At 46.3% G+C, this 27,891-nt stretch overlaps 2 protein-coding genes across 2 annotated transcripts in view; one reads left to right on the plus strand and one right to left on the minus strand.

Moving 5' to 3' along the window:
* The window catches only part of LOC119210077 (synapsin-3-like), a 68,589-nt gene that overhangs the window by 12,423 nt on the left and 28,275 nt on the right, over window positions 1–27,891 (plus strand). The window contains exons 4-6 of the mRNA XM_037459693.2: window positions 6,142–6,233; window positions 13,572–13,728; window positions 14,273–14,362. Coding sequence (XP_037315590.2) covers window positions 6,142–6,233; window positions 13,572–13,728; window positions 14,273–14,362 — 339 coding nt within the window. The remainder of the gene's footprint in view (window positions 1–6,141; window positions 6,234–13,571; window positions 13,729–14,272; window positions 14,363–27,891) is intronic.
* Window positions 14,891–27,206, minus strand: LOC119210078 (metalloproteinase inhibitor 3). The gene is made up of 5 exons (XM_037459694.2): window positions 26,987–27,206; window positions 21,115–21,197; window positions 19,657–19,768; window positions 18,307–18,428; window positions 14,891–16,676 (listed from the first exon to the last, which is right to left on the minus strand). Exons 1-5 carry the CDS (start codon window positions 27,105–27,107, stop codon window positions 16,479–16,481), a joined length of 636 nt encoding a protein of 211 aa, XP_037315591.2. The 5' UTR covers window positions 27,108–27,206; the 3' UTR covers window positions 14,891–16,478.

Below are 27,891 nucleotides of genomic sequence, written 5' to 3' on the forward strand. Positions count from 1 at the left end.
GACAGGTGGCCCATTGTACGCCAACCACTCTTTGTGTCCAGTGCTCCTGAGAACGCCGAAACCAACATAGCTCTCCTGGCTTCCCTCGCTGCCACACGAGGTGCCATCTCCACAAGCCCGCGATGTGATGCTGCAGCGAGGGGAGGGGGGGGGGGGGGGGGGGCTCGATGCCGGTCCGTGGCCAGAGAAGAAAGAGCGAGCGAAACCTTTTGATTCTTTCGATGTAACGTCTGTCATTAAGGCCGGGGCCCCGCCACCTGAGCCTTCCCGAGCGGCAGATTAAGCGTGCACCATTGTTGTGGGTCCTTCCCCTCTCATTTACGTGAGCCACTTTGATGTCTGAGGTTCTCGTGTCCGCCGGGTAACTCTTTTTATCCACTGAGCAGATGCTCATGGGAGGGCCCCCGGCGGTGGTGCCTTGTGCACCCGAGTGGCTAATAAAAACAGGCTCCAAGTTCACTGCCTTTTCATTAATTCTTTGGCAAAATGATGAAATATGTTGGTCAGTAATTCTCGATGGTCTGAGGGCCGAGGACGTGCCAAGCGATCCTCACGGTGATGAGTATAACGGCTTCCCCTTCTCTTGATTCCAAATGAAGACCACAGCTCTTCTGAGCGAAATACAACAAGCTCTCTATTACTCTTAACATGACCAGAGCTGCTAGTAGTACATGAAGTTCTTTCACTCGGTCAGTTAATCTCTTGCGGGTTAATGTGCGATGTGGAGACATTAGGTTAGTGCTCAGAAATCTTGAGCCTGTGACTCACTTAAATCAAGACAAAAAAAAAAAGTAAACTAAGATAGAAAGAATAAATATACTCTGATAGGTTTGCGAGGCTCACTTTGTGCCCACAGCCACTGTCACATACAAATATGCATCATCCCAAATTTAATATAATCAGAAAAATCTGGCCTTTAAAATGGGAAAATAATTCTAGTGTCACTCGTCACTATTAAGGGCTAATACCAAAATAACCTTGGTGTAGCTCTACACATGGAAAACGGTAGACTCGAAGAGTCGTAGTCGTTCCGAGACACAAAATGTGACACTGAAATAATAATAATATAATATGGAATAATAATAATAATAATATGGAAGAACCGTAAATCCCAAGGGCTGGCAAGTGTGACTCAGAGATTTTTGGGGATTACCGTAGAAATGGTTTGTCGTGATCATCTGGCTGGTTCAAACTAAAAGGGGGGGGTTGATTTCAGTTGTCATGGTGACAACACACTTCAGAGGGGCTGTTGAAGTGTGTCCCACTCACCAGCTGGCAAACTCCGTTCAAAGACAGAATCACAAGCCGTTGTTTGGAAAATATGTTACACATACAGGAATTTTGTCTTCATGATTGGCGCGGTATAAGAATAAAATGGAATAAAATAAGATAAGAAAAAAGAGCCACAATATAAACAAATAAGATTTACAAAGACATACAACATATACCTCTGTGCAAATGTCCTGGTGATGTAATATCTGGGTCAGTGGGGGACTCTATTTTGGCCAACAACCCACAATAGAAATAAATGAAGCAAATCTTCAATTCACACGGAAGTTAACCCGCTACGTGCAGCGGTCACTACTAAGACCCAGAAAAATGGCCGCCGCTCATACCATCCTGCTGTGTTGACTTGATTTTAGTCTGATTTCAACGCCCCTGTATCTAAGACCTGAGTCGCATGGCGGCGGTGCCAAGCCGAGGGCCCCTAAAGCTGACATCTCATGCTCCAAAAAGTCGCAGCTCTGCTTCTCAATGTGCAAAACATCAAAATCGAGGACAGTCTATGTCTGTCTGTGACAGAAGGTTCCCCGGGTGCGATCAGCACTGCTGCTCACACACACACGTCGACGGCAAAGCGACTGTTTGCTACCAGCAATCCCTGCAGAGTCATAAACACTGCAATTTGCACAATTGGACAAATTAGGCAGTTGAATTTGAAGGGGCCTGTTGTTTGTGAAAGAACAAGAGGCGGTTCTTCGGTGGCCCGGCGGACCATGTGTGGTTCGGGTCCGGCAGGGCAACATCTGCTCGGCAGGCACATGACCTCAGCGCTGTCCCGCGCTCCTTTCCGCTTCAGTCATGGCAGCTCGCAGGCAGTTGGCTGCTTGTTATCCGCACCCCGCACCACATGACACAAGGCATCTGGGTCCAACTTTCTCAAGACCGACAATACGTTTCGGTACCGACTGCAGACGTTTGACTGGTCCAGCTGCTGCATTTAACATCTGTACTGGATTTCTTTTTTTTTTTTTTAAAGTTTAGTGCCTCAATGAATTATTTCTCTGTTGTGCAAGGTGGTAGTGATTAGGGGCAAGTACCTCCCCGGGGTGCACATGAATGGCCCACTGTACCTCTCAATTGCACCAGTATGCGATTTGACTGAGCTTATCGAGAGGTGTACTACTAATAAATCCGAGGTGGTCTGTAAAGACGCAGCCTGCATATCACATGGCCACAGTCTGTTATCTTGTAACGTTTGTACAGAGGGCTGTGTACAAGTCTCATGTGTCAATTTAACACTTGCCAGTAAGCGTCCATCGCTATCTGGGAGTAAAACTACTTTCATGCTACATTTTCTATTAATAAGTTGTCCACCTAGGTCTCGTTGGGTCAAGGTTTTCCCCATTGAAACTAGAGAGTTGAGGCAATAAAAGAAGTACACTGTGTAACAGAAAAACATCTATTTTGGGATGAAAAGAAGCTACAATAAACTTTATCTATTTTGTTATTTTAAATTCATGGCCTCCTCGATATACGCCTGTCTATGATTAGACGTCCTCTTCTTTGTAATCACAACAAAGATACTTTATAACCTTAGCATTCAATATTCATTGGCTACGTTTATTTTCTACAATTCATCAGATCATATATACTCATATAGTTCTGTTTAAACTTTTAAGTTTAATTAACTAATTAATACGACCGCTTTCATTGCACAACCCTCAGCATTTTAGTAGCTGTCACAGGCTTAGACATGGACTTTATATTCAATTCTTTCCTCCTTCTTTATCATATGCTCCTTTTTGTACACAAGTAATCTCACTTCCCAGAAACACTTGTAGTTGAAGTGCAGCCCGACACGTTCTTCCAAGCGGTTATTTCCGAAGGACAAATGGTCCTGTGCGCAATTTGACTCATGACTAAACAAAAGGCACCTTAACCCCCCCCCAACCTCAATGACACGTGGAAATCCAGATCTAAAAATACTCGCTGAGGTTCCCGAGGAGCTGCTGTCAAGCGGTGTTTAGTGTGCTGCCCACAGGTTCACATGGCTTTGCATTCAGGGCAGAGTGCACCCGGCACTGCAGGGATAACCGAGGCCCGCCTGAACACCTGTGTCGCTAAGCTAACCGCGCGCCTCACACCCGGGCGGCACCCTTTGACTGTGAAAAGTGACGCCGATGCGGAATGGCCTCAAACTTGCATTCACTCCGATGGCCAGCGAGGCCATGAGAAAATGACCCTACTCCCTTGACCTATTTCCCTCAGTGAACACTGTAAACAGGAGTTTATGGTCTCCAATACAGCATGAGTCGAAGACTCTATGCTTTTAGGGCGTGGCTACCGTGTGATTGACAGGTTGCTACCACGGCGTTGTCTGAGGTACTTGATTTATCCACTGTATTATTACAATAATGTTTTTATCCATTTCATGGTGTGTTTTTAGTTTGTAAAAGTTGATTTTGCCTGAAAAAGTCCTGTCAGCTTCTCCTACAGCTGCTCGAATGTGTTTTACATTCCTCGTTGGTTGGGTTCACTGTAAATGAACGAATGATCAGTAAGCGGCTTCTGGCTTGCAGAACGACTTTCAGTAAGGGGAAGAAAATTCAAACCGCGCGTCCTCCTTGATTCTGTTCCTCCTAGCAGATTAGCTGAAAGCCACTCTCTATGCAGCCTGAATGCTGCTCTTCAGCCGGCTCTGGAGGCGGTTGCCCTCACGTATCACTTCCTGTTTTCCTTTCCCAGGGCAAGAGCTGCTCCGAGACAAGTGTCTGAATGCGTTACCGTGATGGTAACCATGGCGCCGTGAAAGGCCTCCCGTCCTGGCTTTTGGGCCTGTGCTCCCGCGACCAGCCACTCCATCCGTTACGGCCCAATGACAGCGGCGGTCCGCACTCCCCCCTCCTCGCCTGCAACTGGCCAATCGGCGGCGACGGGGGGAAAAGCTCGGCCCCTCGCCAAAAATGTTCGCCCGCTCTCTGGTTTTTTTTCTCTCAGGTCGCGGCGCGAGTCAATGCAGGCCTCCTCTGTGTTTCGGATTGGGATTTGTTCAGGAGACGCGCTGATGGAGGACTTGCATGCGCGTGCGAGCGTCCGTGCGACGCGCGTCGCGCAGATGTTCCTTTCACTGTTGCGGGTAGAGAAGAGCCGAGGAAAGGGAAGGGGGCCAAGTAGATGTCCTTGAAGCGCGTTGAGCGTGAGCGGCGCCTTCAAATGAGATTACGGCATTTACTCGCCCCCTTGCTCCTCCTCAGAGAGTGAGCCACAGTCATTTGAAAGAGGTGGGTGTCGTTTCTCTCGGCAACAAAAAATAAAAAACGACAACCCAGTTTCGTTACTTGAGCACAGTCTTTTCAGGACCGACTTACTCCCCCATGCAGAGTTTACATGGGCCGCGGCGCTGGATGAAAGGCAAATTTATCTCTGTGGCAATATGGCTGATAATATTTCCTTTTTATGGAGATGAAAGCCCATGTGTAGAGCGTGGTAAAGCAGACTCCAGTGATCAGCGCAGCATGAGAACGCGTAGATAGCGGGAGCCGGGTTGAGCAGAGGGTCGGCTGGAGGATTTGCTTTCATCCCCGTCTCCGTGTCGGCGTGGTGGAGTTGAAGGCTGATCTGAGTGAGACACGGAGCCCTGCCTGTCTTTTGCAGTGTTGCCAAGCGCAGGAGCTCACTGCAGGGCTGCGTCGTTGCGAGGCCCGTCGGAGCATCGCCGTCAGACAGCCAGCCGTCAGGTTCTTGTGCAAATCAGCAACGTACTGGTGAACAAAAAGGATGTTGTATCTGGGTTAGGGTTGTTTCTTAATGACTCCAGTGCAGTTCCCCTATCGCTGCTTTTTCCTCCAACACTGTGGAATGTGATTACATTAGATTATAACACACATAGATTAAAAAGGACTTTACCATTGTGAAAGGCCACAGACGAGCTATTTATTGAAATGTGCCGTTGAACAAAATCCAGTCCCAGTGCTTTATGTTGATGGATGCAATTACAAGAATCTGGGCTCGGGCTGTCCAGTCAAAGGCAGTGTAGAAACATGCCGTGGTCATGTGACATCAACAGCAGACATTGCTAATTAGCACCAAACCCAACGTCAGCCATTCGTCTCGTATACGCTTATCCTTAGAGGGTTCGGGTGGCAGGAGGGTTAACATGGAGACAACCATTCAGTCTCACATACCTACTTTGGATTGTGGGAGGAAGACACTACACCCAACGTACTGATGGGAATACCATGATTCTTGCATATTGTGATGAGTTTGCACAATAAGGTGAGTCTTAACGGGACTGGAGACAAGTCCATTCCATGAGCTATTGACATCAATAGATTTAGTCTCTACAGTGACATCAATTAAAAGGCTAATTTAATTGTCCCTGTCCAGTCCTTCTCCATCTAGAAAGTTCCTTCACAAAAGTTGACTGTCACCGCCCCCCCCCCCCTTTCGAATGACCCTGGGAGTTTGACTGAGTCATTAGGTAGCCGGGCTACGGCTTTTACAAGGCCTTCACTGTCCGGGAGGCCACAGGCTGGGGATAACTTCATTTGCGTCCTTTCAACAACTCCCCGTCTCTCTGACTCCTCTCTTTCTCTCTGGTTTGCAAATGCAGAAATGTAAAATGAGGAATCTACTATCTGAACTGTGTCAGTGGGTTTATTCCAGCCCCCTCCCTCTTCTTTATCAGAAATATGTCAAGTTAAAGCATTGGAGCTCCATCCCGAGGCTTTCACGTGTCAAAAAGAGCATTTTTACTTTCACTTCATGAAAGGAATTTGTTTGTCTTAGAAAGCCCTTTTGTTCACCCGAGTACGAGGTCAGGGAGTTCAATCACTGTAGACAGACCTGACCTTTTACAGTATGTTGTTGTGGGACGCGACATATAATCATGTCACTTTGTTCTTTGTGCTCCCCCAGGCGGAGTTCTCGGAGATCAACCTGGCCTCCTACGTCAACTCGGGATGTATGGTGGACATGCAGGTGAACAAAGGTGGCACCAGAGTGGTCAGGTACGATGCTCGGCCCGGTGAGGGGGGGGGCGGGTGTTGACGCATTTGCCCACGCAGCCCGTTTGCTGCCTCAGTGAGCCTGCACAGAGGCTCCTGTTCTCTTCTCTGTTAATCGGTGTGCGTGTGTGTATATTGTGGTAGATTTCACGTAACCTTTTGGTATTTTTTCGCTTCAACTCCCAGTGAATTGTTACTTATTGATTCTCTTAAACCCTACAGAACCCCAATCCCCCCTCCCACCCCCTGTTGTTATGTTACGGCTCTGACCTTGACAGGACATCAGCTCCTGCAGAATAACTTCTCTATCGGTGATGCAAGGTGGCGTTTGCCCGTGCATGGCCTCATCAAGCGAGAGTGATCACGGAGCAGGAGCCTTTGTTACAATGCAGCCTGTTGTCAGATTGGACCCAGAGGTCCTTGTTTATTTAGTTGTAGCTAGATAGAGAAGCCAAATTGGCGGCAGACCTCGGGTCTCACCGCGCCGCCTCGTTTGCGTCCACTGCCAAGCGCTTTTCGGATTTTGTTTAGTTCTCTGAACTCGACAACAACAAACGGTTTAAGGGCTGTGTGAACGGACAGTTATCCGGCCCTGTCCTAAATCAGAGCGTATTAAAGCTTACGATTTGGTTTTATTCTCGGCTCGAATAATGTTGTAATCGACATAGGACAAAACACTCTGATTAGGTTATTGGATGTGTGGGTGTGATCATGTGATGCGCAGCCGCACGTTTACACTGTACTGTGTGTTCAAAGCAGGTCCCTGTTCATCCATGTGTCCCCTGGCTGTTGTGTTCTCAGTGCTCTGACCTTTGACCTTTGACCTGGCTCTGGGATCTCCTCTGCTGGATCCATGAAGCAGCACACGTGGTCTCACAGTGGTGTGGTTACGTTTTTTCTCTCACTCCTGTGAGTCTACTGTATCGTGAGAGGAGCCCAATTCACAATGAGCTTCACAAGGTTGCGTTTCCACGGTGACGCTCGTCTTGTTGGTATTTTGTTTATTCTTGGTTCCGACTGGGAGCGGTGACAAAAGTAGCGCCGCTCCCTCTTAAGTCGATCAGTCGACTGGTCCAACGTTGTGGACTCAGTAGACAAAGATTCATTTCCCATTTCCCATTATTTATTTTAAATGTGTACTTTTTGTGGTTCTTGGTAGAGAAAGTCTCGGATCAAGGACAGAAGTAAAAACATAACTTTTATGTTTTATTATACGTGAGGCATCATCTATTGTTGCTTCATTCATATCATTTTCATTAGAAGCAGTTTGTAGTGCATGTTTCAATAAACATAAACTGCCTTATTTTTCATTTGTCTGTGTGAATATTGATGGCACTGCCAGGGTGAGGTACATGTGATGAATTAATGGTAGTAACTGACATTGTTTGACTACTGGAACAAAAAGCATGATATTTTGGGTGCCCAGTTACCTCTCATGGTTGGGCTGAGCTGGTTTGGACCGCCTGCCGACTCATCACTTGCTACCTGCCTCTCTTAACCGGCCCCCTGCCAGAATGGGCTTCTGGCGTTAACAGCTCAGAGCTTTGGAGACCCCCCACTGCTGGGACAAACTGCTGGGACAAACACATTTATGATCCTGGAAGGTGTGTTACCAGCCAACAGAACTATTGTTTTCAGTAAATGTGTTTACGTGCATTTGTTGGGGTGGAAAGCTGTCGAACAGTGATTGATAATCCTAAAACAGTACTGTGTGAATGCACGGCTCTGCAAATCTGATAAAACAAGAATGTAGAGTTGTTATTTCTTATCAGAATGTGTTTCCTTTTTACATCACTTCCATTCTTGCTTCCCCCCCCCCCCCCCCCCCCCCTGAATCTGTCTCATTAACCCGGTGAGCCAAAACAAAGATGCACGCTTCCAGCGGAGCGCATCACGAGTGGAGCACACACGCGACCGCTGCCGTATGTGCGGCGCCGCCCCCCCCCCCACAGGGGTACAGCGGTCATGGCGGGTTGTTCCCTGGCGCGCTGCCTGTAGTCAGCCCTTTGGCTTCGCCGCTGCCCAAACCCTCCGGAGAGCTGCTCGGCCCCCGAGTGGGAACTCGGGTCTGGCTGAGAGGCCGCAGCAGCGCCCACGCCGCCATCCCAGGGCTCCCGGTGCGGTTGATGAAACCACGTTGGTTAATGGCGGGAGGATGGCACCGGGGACTTGTTTTAGCTCGTTTTACTGTTGCACTCAGAGGAAGCGGTTATGGGCGGCAGCGTGGATGTGAGGGGGAAAGTTTCCATCATGCAACACTGGACTCTCAGCATAACAAACACCAGAGGTCAATAAAAAAACATATATTGCTCTTAGTGGGCCTAATTAACACTAGCCGCTCTTGTTATTGTGCCTGTGGGGACACTGATGCCTTCATTAACACTAAATTACAAGGAAAATTAGCAGTTTTTCTCCCAGTACACAGCAGGTTTATTGCTCTTAAGGAGGAAAGACAATTAATATGAAGATCCATAGCGAGCAGCACCATTCAGTGACACGGTGGTTGCGGTGAAGTTAACATTTAGCTGGGTGGATTTTTGTACAACAGTACACTGATTTAAATCTCCAGGCACCCAATTATTATTGTCGGCACAATTCCTCGCCATTGCCTGACCCATAGAAGGAGCGGAAAGTTTCAGCTGGATTACATTAGCAAATCATTGTGTGAATCTTTTGGTTCTCTCTTTATTCAATTTTCTGTCCTGAAAGCCACCGGTGTCAGCCAGACGGGGGCCGACTCTCTTTCCTCCTTCCAATTACTACAGAACAAGACTCTCCTCCTTTGGTTACCTCGGGTGACAATTTACTGCTGAGACCACACAGAAACGGTTCTCGCAAATACAAGCCTAAACACCCCACCCACACCCTCCCCACTTTGTGAAAGGCCATTTTAATCAGTGGAGAAACAGTCCGCCCCGTCTGCCTCAACACCTAATACCTCCGACAGGTTCATAACATTACCCGGCGAATGAATGCGGCTCAGTTCAGACGTGGCTTCAGGTGGATTTCTTATGGAGCGCTGGTGACTGTAGTGAAGGCACACAGAGTCCCACTCGGCCACCCCTGCTTTTATGTCATAATCACCCACGAATACAAATGGCCGCGCATAATTTGCACAACCCTCATTTCCCCATCGTTCAAGGCGCACAGTGTGGAGGATGAACCCCGGAGTGCGATCGCAGCTGGAGATGATCTAAAGCTTTAGCAGCCCCTGGCCGGGCCACCGCCCAGGATCTGAGCCAGCGCCAGCTCGCTCCGGAGCCACGGCCACAACCACAGGGAGCCTCAGATCCAGGCCAGGGGGCCACAGCGCGAGGCACTGGGAGTCATCGGGGAGTCACTGTACACACAGAGGATGGAGGCTCTCTCAGGGTTCTCCGGGCCGTGTCCGATCGAGACAAGACTAACTGTGACGTTCAATATTTACAATACGGCATTGCTTTACATTTCAATTGGTCCCATGCCAAGTGGATCTAAATCCACCTAATAAACAAGTGTGGCTTTTGTTCCTATGAATCAAGAAGAATCATTAGCAGGGGCCAAAGTATTAATTAAAGTGAAGCCAAATGGTTATTTCTAGACTCCTGCCAAAAGGTCATCCTTTTCATAAGTGAATGATCAATTGAATTGCTTTACAGCATGATAATACTGCTAGTTGTTGACCTTAAATAGTTTGCCATTTTGGAACAAAATGCTTAATTGCTATGTTGCGTAAAAACATTGATAGCCCACCCGTGTATGGATTAGCGCCACTTAGCGTGGGGGCTTCTTCCTTCTTCCTCGCCTTGTAAAACCACAAATTCTAGTTTTTCCAGCACTATTCATGTCAAACATGAAAGAAGATGTGTTAATCTGCGAGCAATAGAGGTGTTGCCTCTTTGAAATTTAATGGACGCTAGGCTAGCTATACCCCCTGGTTTCAGTCATTATGCTAAGCTAACTTTAGCCTACCACCTGGACGCAATACTAGAATCTAACTAACGATATGAAGCTTCTCATCATCAAGAGAGCAAATGTCCCTATTTCACAAAATGTTGAGCCTTCCTCGCAGGATAACAACTGTTTTTTGGTACGAGCCCAGATGTTTTTTTAGAACCACAGTGACCGTCCTTGTAACAGGAAAGCACAGATTTGTCCTTCTAAGGTGCATTTCCCTCCGATGACGGAGAGGCGATTTGGCACAATGAACCATTGTGTGCTTCTGCCCCGCTGCTCCTCGGTACGTACTGTTCCACATTCGTGGCATTCCCGCCAAGTTCTACCCAGTTTATCCTTATCATTGGGAGACAGACTGATGGAAAGGAAGATAAGACCCGTAGCAGGCTTTGAGCCAGGCACAGGGCCACTTTAAAGACAAATGCTCCGTACAGTTCAGACATCCCTGTGGAGCCCATTAGAAGGTCAGAGATTCTGTACTGTAAATGGATCTGGACAACAAAATGGACGCATATTATCTCGGGTTTCAATAGTTTTCTGCTCCAGGAATGCTGATGAAAACATCCTGTTGGCACTGTTTTACAGTATGTTGTAGAATGGGCTTTCACAACCGTTGGGCTCGAAGTGTATTTATAACTAGACCAATATAAAGGGTAGTGACGCAGCCCTTCAATGTCCTCATTAAGAAAAATGTATGGGAAATGATTTATTTGCATTTTTACTTTTTTATATAGCTCAATTAAAGTAATAAGGATGGCTTAATCAGGGTCAATACATTTTCCAACAATATATAGTGCATCATGGGCATAATGTTGAACGGTACTGACATGTCCTCACATGATAAAGGTATAAGCATTCACTTTAGTGCTGTGTTTCTGGTCCCCTGAATACTTCACTTTTAGCATATATCTGTCTCATTAGCTGCTAAATGCTGCACTCTGTCCACCAGCTACATTGGTGGTGGACAAATAGCATACAGTGCCATTATCTGAGCTCTGTCACCTGGAGATTGGTTGGTTAGAGCTTTCAAGGTCAAAATCAAACCAATGAGCTGCAACAGGCTACAGCTACTGGTTTTAGATTTGTTAAGACGGATATTTCCCCCACCTCGTCTGTCCCCATCTTGCTGAGTGTACCAATAAAGATGTCATGAGTGGATCCATTGCCTCCCAATATCTTTATCCATCACCCTGATCTCCCCCTACCGGTGCCTGTATTTCACCTGCGATAACACAAAGGTTGCATTAGCATATCCCCCGTCAACTCATGACCGGGGCCCAAGCGATTGTAAATCGACGCAGCTGCCGCTTCAGTGTAATGCACGACTGGGGGAGGGGGGGGGGGGGGCCCTGTTTCGGCGTAACGAGTCCGAGTGAAGCGACAGAAAAAAGTTAATGGGCGACCAACCTGCTCTTCTGCTATAGGGCACCGGCTCCATTAACCGAAGTCAAGTGAGAACCATCCCAGCGAATGGGTTTCTTTGACCTTACTCACAAAGGAGTAGCAGGTGTGTGTGTGTGTGTGTGTGTGTGTGTGTGTGTGTGTGTGTGTGTGTGTGTGTGTGTTCATGCATGAGCGTAGAGAAAAGCCTCTTCCTGTGCTGTGCAGCCGTACAGCTTGTTGTAACACGCTGGATAAAACAAGTGATAAGAGTTTGTCAACATCACATATGCACAAAATAGTAAAAGATTTAACTTGTGGTTGTGATTTCCTTAGAAAATGTGTTCACATTTTATGAAAGCAATGAAGTAATCACAATCAATCATCTATAATAATAAGTTGAAGACCTTCTTGAATTCAATAAAGCCTTTTCCTGATTGGTGGATACCGGTCTAGCTCAATGTCTTGGCTCGTGCTGCTCAATACTTCCCACGCACTTTCTCAGGCACCTTGTTGTTCTGCTTTTGACTGTTAGAAACAGCACATTGCGCTAAATTCGGCCGGCACATTTATCGGGGACTCGCGTTCCACATGAACTGTTGAGTCTGCTTTGGTTCTGGAGCCTCAATAAACAGCTCCATCCTGTATAAATAGCAGAGCCTTTGGTCCCATGCCACTGCGGCAGGGAGGAACAGCTGCAGTCGCTCGGTCGCCGAGGCCGGATTGCTCCTCGGTCTCCCTGCCGGTGCTGTCCGTGCTGTCCAACATATAACAGCACTCGTGGACTCGTGTACGGGGGGCCGCCTGGCCCCCTGCGGCCCCTCGCGCAGGCACGCGCGCATGTTTTTGTCGTGCATGTGGGACGTGCAGGCGAACAGAAGTAACCGAGCAAGAGCTGAGTGAAGCTGCTCACACATGGAAAACATGTGCAGACACAACAGGCTGCAATGATGTCTTTAGTTACAGTGGGTCAAAGGATTTGGTGTAACATGCCACGTGAATTAACAACTATCCTCACAAATGGTCAACCCCAGCTTTCCTCTCCCCTCTACGCAGAGCGCAGGCCTGTCTGAATTCTGCAAGAAAAGCTACGATCATGAGAAGCAAATTCCACTTGATTGTATTGTATGGCTTACTGTTTGAGCAGAGATGTGCAGTGTAGAAACCTTACGTACAAATGGTTGAATAAATAACACTTGCTGGGATGACATTTTGAACGACAAGAACCTCAAACCTGCATTCAATCTGAAAAGGACTAACAGCTCAAACATGGAATGCCGTCAAAGTGGATTTCCTGCGCCACTGTGAAATGCGGGCTGCTTTGAATGAGGGCTCCAGGTGCCTGGTGGGTCGCTTGGCTTTGCTCCCAGAACACTTTGTAAAGGAAGGCTTAGGCTGCTTTAATTGGGTGGAAGGTCCAAAAGGATGAGGTGCACGGAGGAGCATTTCCTTGCGCTCGTATTGGACGAATGATGGAGCCCTCGACTGTAAACACCAGACCCAGATGCGGCGCATCAACGTCTGAGGCCGCGGGCCGGCGAGCATGGCGCGGGCGGCTCGGATTTCTAAACAGAAGGGGGATTCTCTTAAAACTGTCTTTTTGTATATTCATGTCCAAATGCAACATTTGTGGCCTCTTCTGAATCTCAAAGGACAGCTCATCAAAGGGCCAACGCATGATGGGATGGCCGTTTGAGTCGGTCCGGCATGCTAACCGCTCCATTAAAGCTCCTTTGATTTTTAGTATTTTATCAAGTATTGACCGAAAGAGGAAAAGTCAGCAAACCCCCTGAGTGTATGTGGGCTGTTTGGGGTCAATAAGCTAGCGATCCATCCAATGCTTTCAGTTTGTTTACCCGACACGGACTGACAGACGGACATTGCCAAGTCCAGACTCAAGCCTCAAGCGTGGCCATTGGATTGCTTGCATATACTACATTTCCATTTACCAAAGAAATTTTTAAAGTCAATGTGTCATACTCCTCTCTCTGCACAGTCTGCATTGTTACACCCTCCTTGTTGCAGGTCCTTCAAGCCGGACTTCGTCCTGGTTCGCCAGCACGCCTACAGCATGGTCCCCGGGGAGGATTTCCGGAACCTGGTGATCGGCCTGCACTTCGGCGGCGTCCCGGGCAGCAACTCTCTCTTCTCCATCTACAACTTCTGCAGCAAACCGTGGGTGGTAAGCAACCCGTAACTCCCCTCCTTGCTTTACTCCAACCCACCTGCGACAGACTTATTTGCGCCGTTAAAGGGAGCTGAAACAGCCGTCCCCGGAGTCGTTAAGTGACGTGCCGTGCCTTGTGAACTCCAAGTACAATCCACGAGAGATAAGATTTTCTCTTAGTATTTCCGTGTTGGAGCTCATGTTCCATATATTTACAGCTTCCTTGTTTGATCTTTTGTCAATGTTAATATATGCGGGTGCGCTGTAGATTTACAGATCTATATTTTTAATCAAAATGAAACACTAACAGGTGTTTGCCGAGAAGTGGTTGGATGGTCAAATGGGTCGAGAAAAGAAGTCTGTCCACCGGAAAGGAAAATTACAACAAAACGAAAAAAAAACTACAAGGCAACAGGTGTTTAGCGTTATGTTAAACTGCATTAGGTCACTTTTTTTCTAAACAGCTAATATGCATTTGTGTACGATGCATTATGTCTATCTGGCCCCTTCTTGTCCTCCGCTGCTTAAATATTAACCCTCTTGTTTTCTGTGCTGGCAGTTTTCTCAGATGATAAAGCTGTACCACTCCCTCGGCCCGGAGAAGTTCCCCCTGAACGAACAGACCTTCTATCCCAACCACACGCAGATGGTGAGTGCCCGTCTTGTTCGCTGTTAATACACAGCAGAGAAAACACAAGCAGGCCCACACACAGGTCCGTTTTTTCATTAAATCTTTATTATAAAAATAGAAAACACAGAAATTAAGTCAACCATTTCTATAACCACTACAAGAAGCCCCCCCCCCCCCCCCTCTCGACGTGCACACACACCTCTGGGATGAGTGTTTAAGCACAGACTGTACACAGCTTGCTTGATTGGAATTCTTTTGTAAGGATCAAACTTGACCAAGGGTTTCTGTGTTAAGCAGACAGTATATTTACACAAACATGAACCACAGAAATAGTGGAGCAGAAGCCTCGTCAACACGTATAGACAGAAAGGACATGTTTTGTATGGAAATAATAAATCTCTACTGGGGTGGATTTGTTTGGCTCCACACGATCCGCAACCAATTGTAGCCCCGTTAAAAACAGCGCGGTACAGACTCAAGACTCTATGCAGGTCGCCTACTCAAGTCAAGGATTCGCTATCAAGGGCAAGTCGACGGGTTGAAGACTATTCACTCAAAAAAAAAAAAAAGGGGATTGGAGGATATTTTGTTAAAAGCAGAGATCTTGCGATGCTAAATCAAACGCGTGGATCAACATAATTTAATATCTTTTAATGGATTGTATGACCGTAGCTTGTGTCTGTAGGTGGTTTGAATGCTGGTTTTATATGAAGAAAACATTTTGGCTGTTTTGGAATGGAGACATGGAAACATTTACACATTTTGGGAAACATAAAAATGATTTCCTTAGCTTATCTTAGCGTTAAGACAGTAAATTAAGCCAACCGGCAAGAAAGAATACAGAATATATTTCCAAAAAAATGTCATACTGCTCTTTTGAAAAGGACTGACTTGGTCAAAGCTACTAGGCTGTAACGCTGGAAGATTCTCTACGTGTTACTGATGTCGGGGCCGACGCTCATGGAATGGACAGAAGGTCAAGCACTGACAAAAGACCTTGATGGGAGCAGGTGAAAAAGAATGAATTTAGTGACAATATTGTTACTTTGACTGATTTCATATATATATATATTGTTCATTTGAAATAGTTAAATAAAAAAAAGATATACTCTTACAAAATATGTCTGAAACCTCTGCTTACACTTGACTTTCATTGGATCGGTGAAGAGTACCAGTTCGGGGGACTATAAGCCAACAAAGAAAAGTACCATATGTACTAAACTACTGGAGATGCGGGTCCTTCATTCTGGACAGTTGCACAGGCTGCAATAGTTGCAAAAGTAGTTTGGACTGTTACTATTTGTTAGTTTTTTTGTGTTTTTGCAGATAATACTTTACTGTGTACTCCAATAATCATATAAATAAATTCATTAACAAGGTTTCAGTTGAAATGATAGTCCATGTCTGTAGCTTATGTTATATACAGCAAAAAATTAAATATCACCATCTCTGCAAGAAGGTTTTTTTTTTTTTTTTCTTTTTTTTTTTTAAATCATAAAATAAATTGAGGCAGATATAAAAAGGTATAGTATTCAGAGCTCATACCTCACATTTGCACTTGATCTGCATTGTTGATGTGGAGTCTAATGCTAGCAAGTACAGTTCAGTAGCAACAATGTAACAGCTTTACATTTACATAATGATCATTGGCTGTACTTTCATATAGCTTACACTGATTGAAAATAATCCGATAGATTGTGAACTATAGAGAGTCCATTTAAAATATGAACTGCCACGATGCAAAAAAAGACGTAGTTAGCGGCAGGCTAACTGCAGGCTGCTAATCAAATGGGGCGCATTATAACTTAGAATTGTGTTTCTTGAGAATTAGTTAATCAACTCTCATGATCCAATGAAGGTTGGTTTTATAACCGTCTGCCTTCAGCCCGCATTTAACAGCACTGAGCCCTGAAGATGACTTTGATTCACGCTTTGGGAAAAACAAAGAAAAACAGTAATTGATTTTTTATCAGAAGTGCTACGAAGCAGGCACTGTAATGGATGTGGTCTTTTCTCTGTTGTTGCCACTTTAAAGAGGCCGCCACCAACGCAGGTGAGCTGAAAGAGTCCTGTAATTCTCTGGCCGGAAACGGGTCGGGACGGAGTCGGGGAGGCGGCGGGGGTTGGTTTGAGTTCAGGGGTCGGTGGCGTTGATGGTTGTTTTGTCGCGTGAAGCCATGCCCCGGTACCAGCTGCAGTAGCCCTCCTTCTGCTGGATGCAGGCGTAGTGCCGGGACTGGTAGCCCGGGTAGCCGAAGTGGGACAGCATGTCCGTCCATAGGCACTCGTTCTTTGAGGTCACGAAGCAGGGCAGGTAATGGCAGGGCTTGATCTACAGAGACAGAGGCGAAACTGAAGATGTAGCAGGACACCAAACTGGATACTAGAAACAACTACTTCTTTAAACTCGCTGTGTTTTCATAGCTCCCTTGCTAACTGTAATAATATCTATTATAGTCCTGTTTAACTGGATTATTTCATTAGTATACTTCTCTAAATGAAAGACTTCCCTTTAATGTTACCTAAAAACATATTATTTATAATATATTCAAAAACCTCTTGAAGCTAACAGTAATTCGTATAGAAACATCAACGTCAGGGAGTCAAGAAGTTTTTGCAAAGTAGAAAAAGCTTAGTAACAGCAGTATAAAAGAAAAGGAGTACATCATTTGGTTGAAGCATAAAAGAGCATCATTTATTTACTGCTTTCAGCTTTTGTTTTCAGTCCCTTACTGCAGCAGATTGTCAGATGAGGTGTCAAAATGCAGCTTTTTAAATAACTAGCTCGTTTGAAATAAATTAAGACTATTTAGAACTAATTAGTCAATAATGAATGCAAACCAAATACGCGTTTCCTGGCATTCACATGCTTCGTGCTGTGGAATGTTAAATGAATGTCGGCCATCTTCCTGAAGCAGGGATGTTCTCGTAGTTTATTGATGATTAAACTGGATTTTTGCTCAGCATCTCTTGTGCGTCACACCTCCAGGTGCTCGCACAAAAAGATTGACAGATGAATACACGGCTCGAATTGACAGGAAAAGTGGCATTAACCACTCGGGGAGTTGATGAACGGATGCGCTGTGTTTAGCCGCATGGAGCTGCATTTATCGCCATCTGTATGAGCCGGAAAATTCAAATACAAAGTTAGAGGGCATACTTCTCCTTTTGGGTGTTTTTGTTATTCAAGCCTGGAGAGTGCTTCCTCCACAGTTCACAGACGTTTGGCGTGACTTCCGAGTCTCTTGTGGGTTTTTTTCTGATGCGTGCAGAATCATTTTCTAACCAGGGCGACACGCTTCCTGCGTTCGAGGTGCAGTGAATTATCATTATGCGGAGGAATGCGGAGGCCGACGGAGCGCGTTGGAATAAGTGTGATGATGTTTGCTCCTGCCTGTGTGGATGCCTCGGGGCTTCTGCCCATGTACCCATTTGAGCAGAGTTTACAGCCGCTGGGCTTCGTCTTCCTGCTAATCCACTTATACCGATAGGGGCCGATGGAGTGAGCAGATGTTCAGGGCACTGCTGTACAGTAGGACGTTTACGAGGCACAACAGCTGCGTAGCGGCAGGCCACATGTTTTCAGTCGCAGGGGAGAAAAAAAAAAACAACGGCAATGAAGAGGCCGGTTCCAGCGCTGTGATTTAACAACTCCCAGTGATCGCTCTAAAACTTGTTTTCTCTCCGTTTCGGTCTCCGCTTAGCGCCCCCTGAAGAATTCAAGTGAAATTGAGGCTCATGATTCGCAACAACATTGAGGACTGCACAACATCCTCAAAAAAAGTACACGCAAACGGTGGAACGGTGGCATTAATGAGCCAGAATTGGTTTACAGCATATCCTTCCCTGTGTAATCATTAACAAGCTCCTGAGGGACCTTTTGGTTACACGTTTAGTTTTAATAGCGAAATGGAGGAGCTCATCCTGCCTCCTCTTTGCTCATCTTGCTGGTTTTCACTCACCCTGCAGTTGCAGCCCAGCTGGTAGCGATGGTTGAAACCCTTCTTCTGGGCCAATGAGAGGCGCTCCCATCGCTCGTTGAAGTTGCACAGCCCTGTGTAGACCTTGCCTTCGTACACGCGACCTGTTGTAGAAAAGAAAGGCGGCAATGGGTTGTCGCGTTGAGTCACGTTGCAAAAGATATGTCAGTTCCAAGCCAACTGTTGGTAGCATCTCATTTTGTCTAATTTCCTAAGCCTCCTTGTGAAACGTAGGAGACTACAAACGTGTTTATCCCTGGTAAAACAATCTCACAGTAAAGCCATACTAAACCAACACCCCTATTTCTGAATTTTAAAAGGTCAGGAGACGTCTATTTTTATCAGGTGAATGTTTGCGGCGCACCGACTCATGAGACAGGTGCACAGCGGCGGCCTGCGAAACCCTCGTGGGCATCATGAATTGTCAAAATAGGTCTTCTTCACCCGGAATTTGGCCGCCCTAAAAATATGTGCTTCTTCCCCTGAATCCCCCCCACCCCCCCGCCTTATTACATGGTGTCGAGTGCTCGACATGACTCTCAAAGTACCGGGGCACTCGAGGCTTCAATCAAAAGAGAACCCGCTCTCATAGGTCTGGATGCCTTATTGCCGCTAAGGCAGCCTTGATCACATGCAGGGACTTATTATGGGACCTTGAGAGCAGCGAATGACATCGGTGAAGTCATTCGCCCCCGGACCGGGGTAAACAGAGTCGTCGCTACCTGGCAACAGCGGCTCGTTCGCGCTGACTGTGGGGTGCATCTTGCAGGATTCACAGGTCGAGACTTAGCGTTATACAAGCCAAGCGCAGCAGGGTCCAAAGTAAACTGCTCGTCTGTTGGAAATAGCAACTCGTAAAAAGCCTGTGCTGGAAAACGCCGGTAGCTTCCTGTTAGCTGGTAATGACGAGTTGTGAAGGGAATTGCTTTCTGCTGTTTTTGTCCTGATGAGTAATTGGAATCTAGTGCAGTTTTTTTGTTGTTGCTGCTTTGTCCTCCAAATGGAAGGGTATAAATAGTGGGAAAGTTTGGGTCAGCGAACTAAATAAAGTCCCTGGAGAGGAGCGTACGTCAGACTAAATACCAGATAAAAACAAACCAGATTCTAGATACTTATTTTCAAATATTCCAATCCCGACGTCATGCCATTAGTGACTAATTTACCTACGGCAGGATTATACAGGAACACTGAGAAATTTGTGTGCTTTTGTGAATGGGACTTTCTTGGGTGTCATCCTCTTATCACCTGAATCCATTTCTCTGCTTGAGGGAAACTAATATCAAGTGATCCTTGGGCGATGAGATCAGAAACAATGTCAGCCATGAAGCTTACCTGTGATCAGGTACTGGTACTTGTTGATGTCAAACTTCACGCCGCACAGACTCTCCGAGGCGTCCGTGTAGATGTGCTGCACGTGCTGGACCTTTTCGAATCCTTTGTACATCTGCGAGGATCACGAGAAGCAATGCTGGTGTTAACACCAGAAGAATCCCTGGCCCTACACAGCTTCACTTAACTGTACGCCGGCTTTATCAGATGACATTCCTTAATAGACCATATATAACACAATCCCATTGTTTAATGTTCTTTGACTTTGATTTGCCTTCTATTGGTCCTTCTGTGCTGGGCCAACAGTTGGCGTTTACCCTCAGTTGAATTTATTTGTCTGGGAATAACAGGAAATCCCTGTTTAGACACATCGCCCCCAGAAAAACAGAACATACTGTTACTAAAGCCCGAAACGGCAGAGGTTTTTGGAAAGCCGAAGGCATTTGTCTCGTAGGATTTGTTGCAATTTGGAGGGAAGTGCCTTTCTATTATGGCCCACGAGGAAAACCACAGTTTGAAGTGTAAACCAGCCGACTGGAATACAAATAAATAACCCAAGAGGTGCAAAGGTCACATTCAATTCCCTCGGGATAATCCTAACAGTGGTGATGAGCGTGCTTCACTAACAAGAGGCCACTTAATGCTTTTTGTGCAAACCGCACTGCAGTACTGCAGCCCGCTGTTGAAATGTTTACACTCAGCGCGAGGAGTTTGCTTGAGTTGTAATGCCCGTAAGCCGACTAATCCTCCGTCCCGGCTCCTGTCTGAGCAGCAGGCAGATGTTAGCATCTGTCCGAAATATGCAGCGTTATATAAGAAAAGTGAAGAGCGGGCTTTCGTGTTAAGTGTCTGCTTTTCAGCCGTCACAAGGCAGCTGAGGGGGCGGAGAGGCCGTCAGCATACTTCATTTTAAGGGTATTCTATAAATGGTTTAAATGACACTTCGCATGCGAGGACCTAGCACCTATAATCAGAATCATGTGAGACCATGGAGCACAACATCCGCAAAACACTTTCTGAAACTTTTGCTGTTCCCTTACTATTCATATTAATTAATAAATGAGTAGCTATGATCAAATGAAGAACATTTCATTTGTAATTGGAGTGGAGCATTCTGCTATATGGCTTTATGGCGTGTTCACTGTATCGCTTTCTTTAGAGGGTTTGACAAAAAGATTATTGGCACTAGGGCGAAATTAGCTTTAGACCTGATGCATTGAGGAAAATGCTAGCATGGCTCGGTCAGAGGGGAATTAAAGTAAAAAAGAAAAATATAGAATTAAAGTTGTTTTTAGGAATAAAACAGTAGATAAAAGGCTAACCGGACTTTATTGAGTCATTATTATAATGTTTTGACTCATTAGCTTTTCCCTTCCCCCGGTCTATAAACCTAGCTAAGTGGCATCTTCTCGTGCTTTTTCTGAGAAAGAACAGGAGATTCGGTCCCTTCAGCATGCTTACCTTCATCTGCTTGACTGTGTAGCGCATCGTTCCAAAAGGTCCATCTCTCAGAGGCTTCTTGCCCACGACTTTAGCTCGAATCACTGCGAAAAGAGGAGTCAGACATCAGCGGAAGCACTTTGAAACATTCCGGTCACATTCCTCCAACACAGAACTACCCAATCCATCAAATAGCACTCGGCCAGTATTTGGCATTAGCAGACCCATTATGAATACCATTTTAGGACCGGTTGGCACCACAGTTAATCCGTTTATCTGATTTTCTGCATTGCTGCTGTTTGCCAAGGAAGGCTGATTTGGGGGGGGGGGGGGATAAAAAAATGGTGCAGGGACTTTAGAGTTTGATACCGAAATTAGAGTTGTGCAGTTTCATTTTCCACGGCTGGTGGTTTTTGGGTAGATAAATGCTCATACTGCTCAAGGCGGAACCTGTAGCAATCACAGGACAGTGTTGGACTCTTGGTTTGGATTTTGTAGTGATAATATTCACATTTTAGATGGGTGGGGTGCGGCAGTGTGTCTCTTGCTGTTTCCTTCTGTATTTGGATCAGGGCTGGAAAGAAATATGCTATCGGTTTGCCAGATCCAAACGTAAACATCTGCGAGGTGAGAACGCTCAGTTGTGAGGATGGTTTGTTTTCGTTCACTCATGGTGGAGCAAAGGGGCTTATTGTGGAAGGCCGGGGAGACGGGAGCGTAGAAATGGGTCATAATTTGAGCCGGTGAATAACAATCCAAAGAGAGCTGCGGGCCCTGCATGTATGCGGTCTCTCCTCTGTGAAGTTTACCTGCTGCCCACAGCCGACTGGCCGCAGACACAACTAACACGGGCCATGTTTGTTGTTACACATTCTTCAGTGGCTCACATTCCCCAGAAAGGAGGAGAAAAGCTTTTCAGTCCCGAAAGAAAGAAATGAGGCATGTAGCATGTTCTGTTTGTCTTTAGTTGTTCTACTTCCATGCACGCGGCGTGGGGTATAAAAATAAAACTCGAAACAGGAAGCAGTTACAGCACGGCCACCCAAAATTGGCGACCACAAATTTATTTTGGACACGAAGACCAGAGTTTGAACTAAGCATTTATTTAAAAAAAACCTACAAAAAAAAGGATTACAAGCCAGAATGACCTAATCTAAAGAAAGTGGCCAACCAGTAGCTTAAGAACAGAAAGTGTTTGAAGGGCTGCAGGTCAGCTGCTTTTACATCAGATAGGTCCCCTCTAGTTGGACAGCGGCCACTAATTGGCCAGTGATGGTGCCATCACCCCGAGGAATGTGTGAAGGGCCCCAGCTGCTCCAGAGACAGAGGGCCGGTGTCACCGCCTCACCAGTCAGCACTTATGAATTGTCAGCATCGTGCCGCCACCACGTTACAAGTGTTTATTTACCCCACTTTCGTAAAGTAGTCTCACGTCAGCCTGTTTCTACTGGTTACTGTGGACATGCTGTGTGGATAGTTTCTATGTTCTACTCTTACTACTTTGACTTCCTGTACAGTACGTCATGTGGATATATTCCTATTCCCTTTTCTTCCTCATACAGTCTTTCTACATTGATTAGTTGTAGACAGCAGTCAAATTTGATTCTTCACAAATATTCCGTTTAAAGTGTGTCATTTGATCATCCCATACTGAATATTTAGCATATATGCAGTACTACTCATGTTTAATTAGGGGATTTAGGTAGGAAATAAGGCAACTGAAGTGCTTATATTTCAACTTTTCAGATATCGTGCATACAAGAAAACATATCCATTAATAACTAATATATTATATAGTCAAGTTAAATATCTGTCAGCCTCCCTATGCTGTAATGTTAGAGGCTCTCTCCCTCTTCCTTGCGAAAAACGAGGAATTAAGAGGCCATCTAACATACATTTTCATGTGTGGGAGGCTTTTTGTGTTGAGGTAAGAAGTGAATCCATTTCTCCCTCAGCATCTCCTGCAGAAAGCCAGGAGGATTACACAAGCACAGATGCCAATGGAAAATCTTAAGGTGCGCGTGTCATTTTATTCGGCCTACGTACATTGTGGCAAACGGCCGGCATGACAAGAATGAGGCTGCTCGTTGCGTGTGTTTGCGTGAGGGAGTAAAAGAAAGCCAGCGAGGCACGGGGCAGGTGACGGCGATTTTAGTGTCCAGAAAGTGGTCCAACTTCGGGAGGTCGCGGGGGAGGAAGAGGAATTCTCAAGGCGACCCGCCGCCATGCTCCAAGATAAACACTATCTGAATCCACTGCAACGTCAGAGCACAGAGCCCAAAAAAAAAATCTCGAAGCAAGGGACCATTTGGAATCCTAATGCGAAGCCTGCTGACCTTGTTAATTTTTATGAATTCCCTCACAACAAAACCTTTTTCTAAATTAGAGTCACGGCTGACATCAGCTAACTGACAGTTAGTCAGGGCACACTCGCTGCCTTGTTCCCTGCTTTTCATATCTCTCTCCCTCTTCATCCTCATTCAGTCACCTGTTCTTCCTTTCAAGCACCGACTGCCTACAGACTCAGTGGCCACATGATTACCTAACGGTCAAATTGTAATTTGATCTGCGGCTCCCATGCGTCTCTCTTCACTTGAAGGCCAACATAGAAAAGCTGACACTATGGAGATAAATCCATGACACTGAAGGTGAAACTGGTCAACGCTCCCAGCTCAAAGCTAGCCTAACTGTGGGGGAGGAAATCACTGGCGTGTGGTGCAATAGTCGTAGTATCATGAGTGTGTGCTGGGCTGGCCTCCATCGCCTCGCCCCCTGCCTGGCCCCCGTGCTTAATAGAGTGGAGCCCCCGGGGGGGGGGGGGGGGGGGCGGTGTGGGCCTCAGAGACAAACGGGAGGGACGGGCTGGACATCGGATACGCCCGGCTCAGGGGACGAACACCCCTGGCTTGAGCGGAATCCAGAACCTTTTGACATTGCATCGTATTTTAGCTCTTTTGGGAAAGCGAGGGATATCGGATCCGAGCTTACATAATGCGCCTCGCAAAAGGAGTCCTGGCTTCACTCTGGTTCTCCCCGGTCACCGGTTGTTGACCTGCAGTCGAGGCGGGAGTAGTGATTGAACCCAACGCTATTCCCGAGTAGAACTAGGTGGAGGTACACACGTACCGGTACGAAGCCCTCAGGCCGGGTCGCTCTTAAACCGCTATGCAGCACAAAGCTGCTCTGTGCGGCACAGAAGGGCCCACAGCGGGCCGGGGTCCATTTCTCTTTATGTCCTGATCCTCAATCCCAAACTCGGCATCGACGCATATCACGCTAATCCCCAGCAACTGACCTGGTTCGCGGTGCAAGCGCGTAACGGCTTGCTCGGTCACCCCGAGCGCTCGGGAGCTTGCGCCCTTAAAGGGCGACATTTAAATCTCAGGGTCAAAGTTTACTGCCGGGCCTCTAATCTCGCTTTTTGGAGGGCTTTGGCCAAACAAGCGCTGCTCGTGTCCTTTGGTGAATGGGCAGCGTTTTAACCCTGCTGCCTAATAGCAGCCAACAAGTTATCTGCGCAGGACAGCATCCAGGTGCTTGGTTCCCGGGGACAGTACCAGTCAAAGGTTTGGACACATTTCCTCATTCAAGGTACTTAAACTGTAGTTAATAAAATGCACTGTTCATTCCTAGGTATCCTAAACATACCACACTTCAGAACGAAGGGAAAGCAAGAGACACAAAACACCCTCTTAAATATTTCTATTTTAAACATATCAAATAAAGAGAGACAGACTCCAATTGCTTAATCGCCAAGCCTTTAACCCAATCGTGATTCATCCAGTGGGTCAGGGCCAAGAAAGCAAGAGCTTTGAACTACGGGTCTTAAATTGTGAAGATTCCAGCCTGTCGCCTTTGATCTCGACAGTAAGAATTACGGGGTTTCTCCTCGGCATTAGCATTCCAAACCTGTACCTTATTCCATGTGTCTGTTATAGCTCAGGGTGATAGAAATAGGATGAATGTTAAATGAAAGAATGATCCAGGATTGGAGGATCTCATTATAGGGGGGTGTTCTGCAAACAGTCTCATTATACCTCTGAGCGAGTGCTTCAACTTGTATCAACATTGGACAGGACTTTAATGCCATACGTGGAAAAACGACAATAAAGCGTTGGATCATTCACACTACCCTCACACATTTTGATAGTCTGGACTTGACTGACTTTAATAGCTGTGACCTTTGCATCCAGCCCGCGTTTCAGAAGTCTTTCCCTCTGAGGACCAAGGTGCAAGATTCATTGCATTCAAAGCACACCTAAACCGGGACCTTGCAAATGGGATTTGTGGGGCTCACGCCCGATCCCTGCGCCCATTGAAGTCAGTCCCAGATTTAAAGCAGGTGCCAACCCCACGGGCCATCTGAGGGACTGTGAAAGGCTTCGCATAAGTGGAGACGCTCCCACGGGCCCTGTGATCAGGGTTTATCCAGTGACAGTTTTGGGTCCTGGAGTTGCAATATCTGCCCTATTTTGCCAGATTCGTCTCATAAAGGCAGGGGGTTCTAAGAGATGGCTGGGTTTAACCTGTAGCCCCTCCTCCCCTAAAGGACCCTTCAGGGGATTCACCCAAGTGTCGCACCAGCTTCCTGTCCACGTCACCAGGGCCTACATAAAAATGGCTGTGTCCAAATTTGGGCAAAGAAAGATTTTAAAGACATGCAATGTATGTATATATATATATATATATATATATATATTCCTCTCTACCTGTTGTGACCACTAGTAAGTTTACCATCACACACTTAGTGTGTGTGTGTGTGTGTGTGTGTGTGTGTACGCCCTTATTTTATACTGAGAGATTATTGTTTGATAGTGTGCCAGGGTTTTAGAGAGCATTATGACAGTTTCAGGCTTTTAAGTCAAGTGATAGTGAAGATCACCAGCTTTTGCTGGCGATCATGATTATGTGTGTGTGTGTGTGTGCGTGTGTGCTTTTAAGGGACGGGTTATAGTCAAAGAAGTGTGTGTCTCCTTCCCTGCTGGAAATCAGATGACCTCTCGTCCCATCAGAGTCATTTCATTCCATAAACTGCCTGCAACTTTCGGACCCCCGAACCAGCAAATCAAAACAAAGCGCAGTTTGGACCAGCGCTCCAGGCTGAGCCAGGTCCCAATTGTTCATGGAAAGCAGAGTAAGATAAAGCATAACCAGGCTTTAAAACAAGCACTTTAACCCAGCCTCCATACGCCATGTCAGAGTTACAGCCCAGTGGCTGCCGCACACATAAATACCAGTGTGCTGATTAAAAAAAAAGAAGCATGATTTGAAACTTCTGAGCAGACTGTAGGTCCATCACACCACGTACATACTTATTAACATTTCACAGCCACGCAGACATACCTGGAGCTTGAAAAATAAATCATTAAATTGAAACGTCATCAATTTGAGGGTAAAGAGTATGTCAAGCTATAGGGAACTTCAGACACACCAGTCACTTTTCAGACAAATCGCTGGCGTCCTTCACGGACCTCACACTGTTATATTCAATCATATTACAATTAAATGTACCAACAGGTTTGGAGCAGAGAGCTTTTATGAGAACTGTAATCTGAACACGACAGAAGTAGTGAAGTGTTAATATGTGGGTTTATTTTAAAGTTTTTAAAAAAAGGAGTTAATGACATATCTCCTTCACATTTGATCGTATATACGTGTATTTAAGTTATTGTATAATCAGGGGGGGGGGGTCGGATGACCACAACTTTCACCAGCCGACAAGACGCGCAGCCAGTAAACTGATCGCATGTCAGCTCCTCTCTCCCGCATTGACCGACAGGCAGCACTTCGATCCAATCATACCGTGCATGTTTGAATCATAAAACAGCAGTAAAAAAAAATACAAATACAAATACAAATACAAATTGGAGAGTAGACGTGAGCCGTCACTCACCGATGTCGGAGTTGCAGAAGGCGTCCTGCGGGTGGGACAGAGCGCACGAGCAGCCCTCCGTCACCTGCAGGCTGCCGAAGACGAGCAACAGGCCGACCAGCTGCTGGCACACCGACTGCATTCTGCTCCGGACGCGTCCACTGGGGCTAAAGCGATGGAGTCCGGCTGAGTCCTCGAGGCTGGTGCGTAACGTCGACGTCTCTGCTCCGCTCCGCGCGGGGAGCCGTACATATAGAGCTCGCGTTCACGCCCCCACCCTTTCCAGCCCCGGAGGCTCGCGGGCGGGCTGGCCAATCAGCGGCCGGTGATGGCTGCGGGAATTACAGACACGCCAGACGCGATGACATACTGGAACTTTACTCTTGTTTTCCCCCCCGAATGACACACAAAAAAAGGGGGTTTGTTTGTTCTCCCGCTGCTTTATAATAGAATATGTTGTAGCCTAACTTACATTTATATTCAAATTGACAATAAATGAAAATAAATAGGTCACACGTACAATTTCTCCTGATAGGCAGGGACATTTGTGTAAAGTTGTCATTTCTCAGGCGTTCCTGCGATAGATGGATAAGAAGCAACATTTCAATCACATCTGTACAAAACAAACAAATTCATGCAAAATATCGGCTGCATTTCTTATTAACATTTTCCCTTTTCTCACTTTTCAAAAGTCTCACTTAGTCATCCCGCCCACGCCTGACGCCCCCCTAATAAGAAATACTTAGTATTGAAAAGTATTGAATACAATGTGTAGCCAGATTCCTCCCGTCTGCTGCAATCAGAGGCAACAGATGACGATTCATCCCTAAGCAGCTAGAAACAAGAGCTTTGAAAGCAAATGAGGGCTCCAGTTTTTTGTTTTGACACATTTGGTGCCGTAATTGGGTTGAAGAATCTTTTATTCC

Source organism: Pungitius pungitius, chromosome 2, assembly GCF_949316345.1.
Source record: "Pungitius pungitius chromosome 2, fPunPun2.1, whole genome shotgun sequence".
Classification (NCBI taxonomy): domain Eukaryota; kingdom Metazoa; phylum Chordata; class Actinopteri; order Perciformes; family Gasterosteidae; genus Pungitius; species Pungitius pungitius.

Excerpts from the sequence above, each read along its gene's own strand:
- LOC119210078 (XM_037459694.2), bottom strand. The coding sequence starts at position 27,107 with ATGCAGTCGGTGTGCCAGCAGCTGGTCGGCCTGTTGCTCGTCTTCGGC. Across the intron at positions 19,769-21,114 it reads ACACAGTCAAGCAGATGAAG|ATGTACAAAGGATTCGAAAA; the intron begins GTAAGCATGCTG and ends TGATCCTCGCAG. Across the intron at positions 16,677-18,306 it reads AGCTGGGCTGCAACTGCAGG|ATCAAGCCCTGCCATTACCT; the intron begins GTGAGTGAAAAC and ends CTGTCTCTGTAG.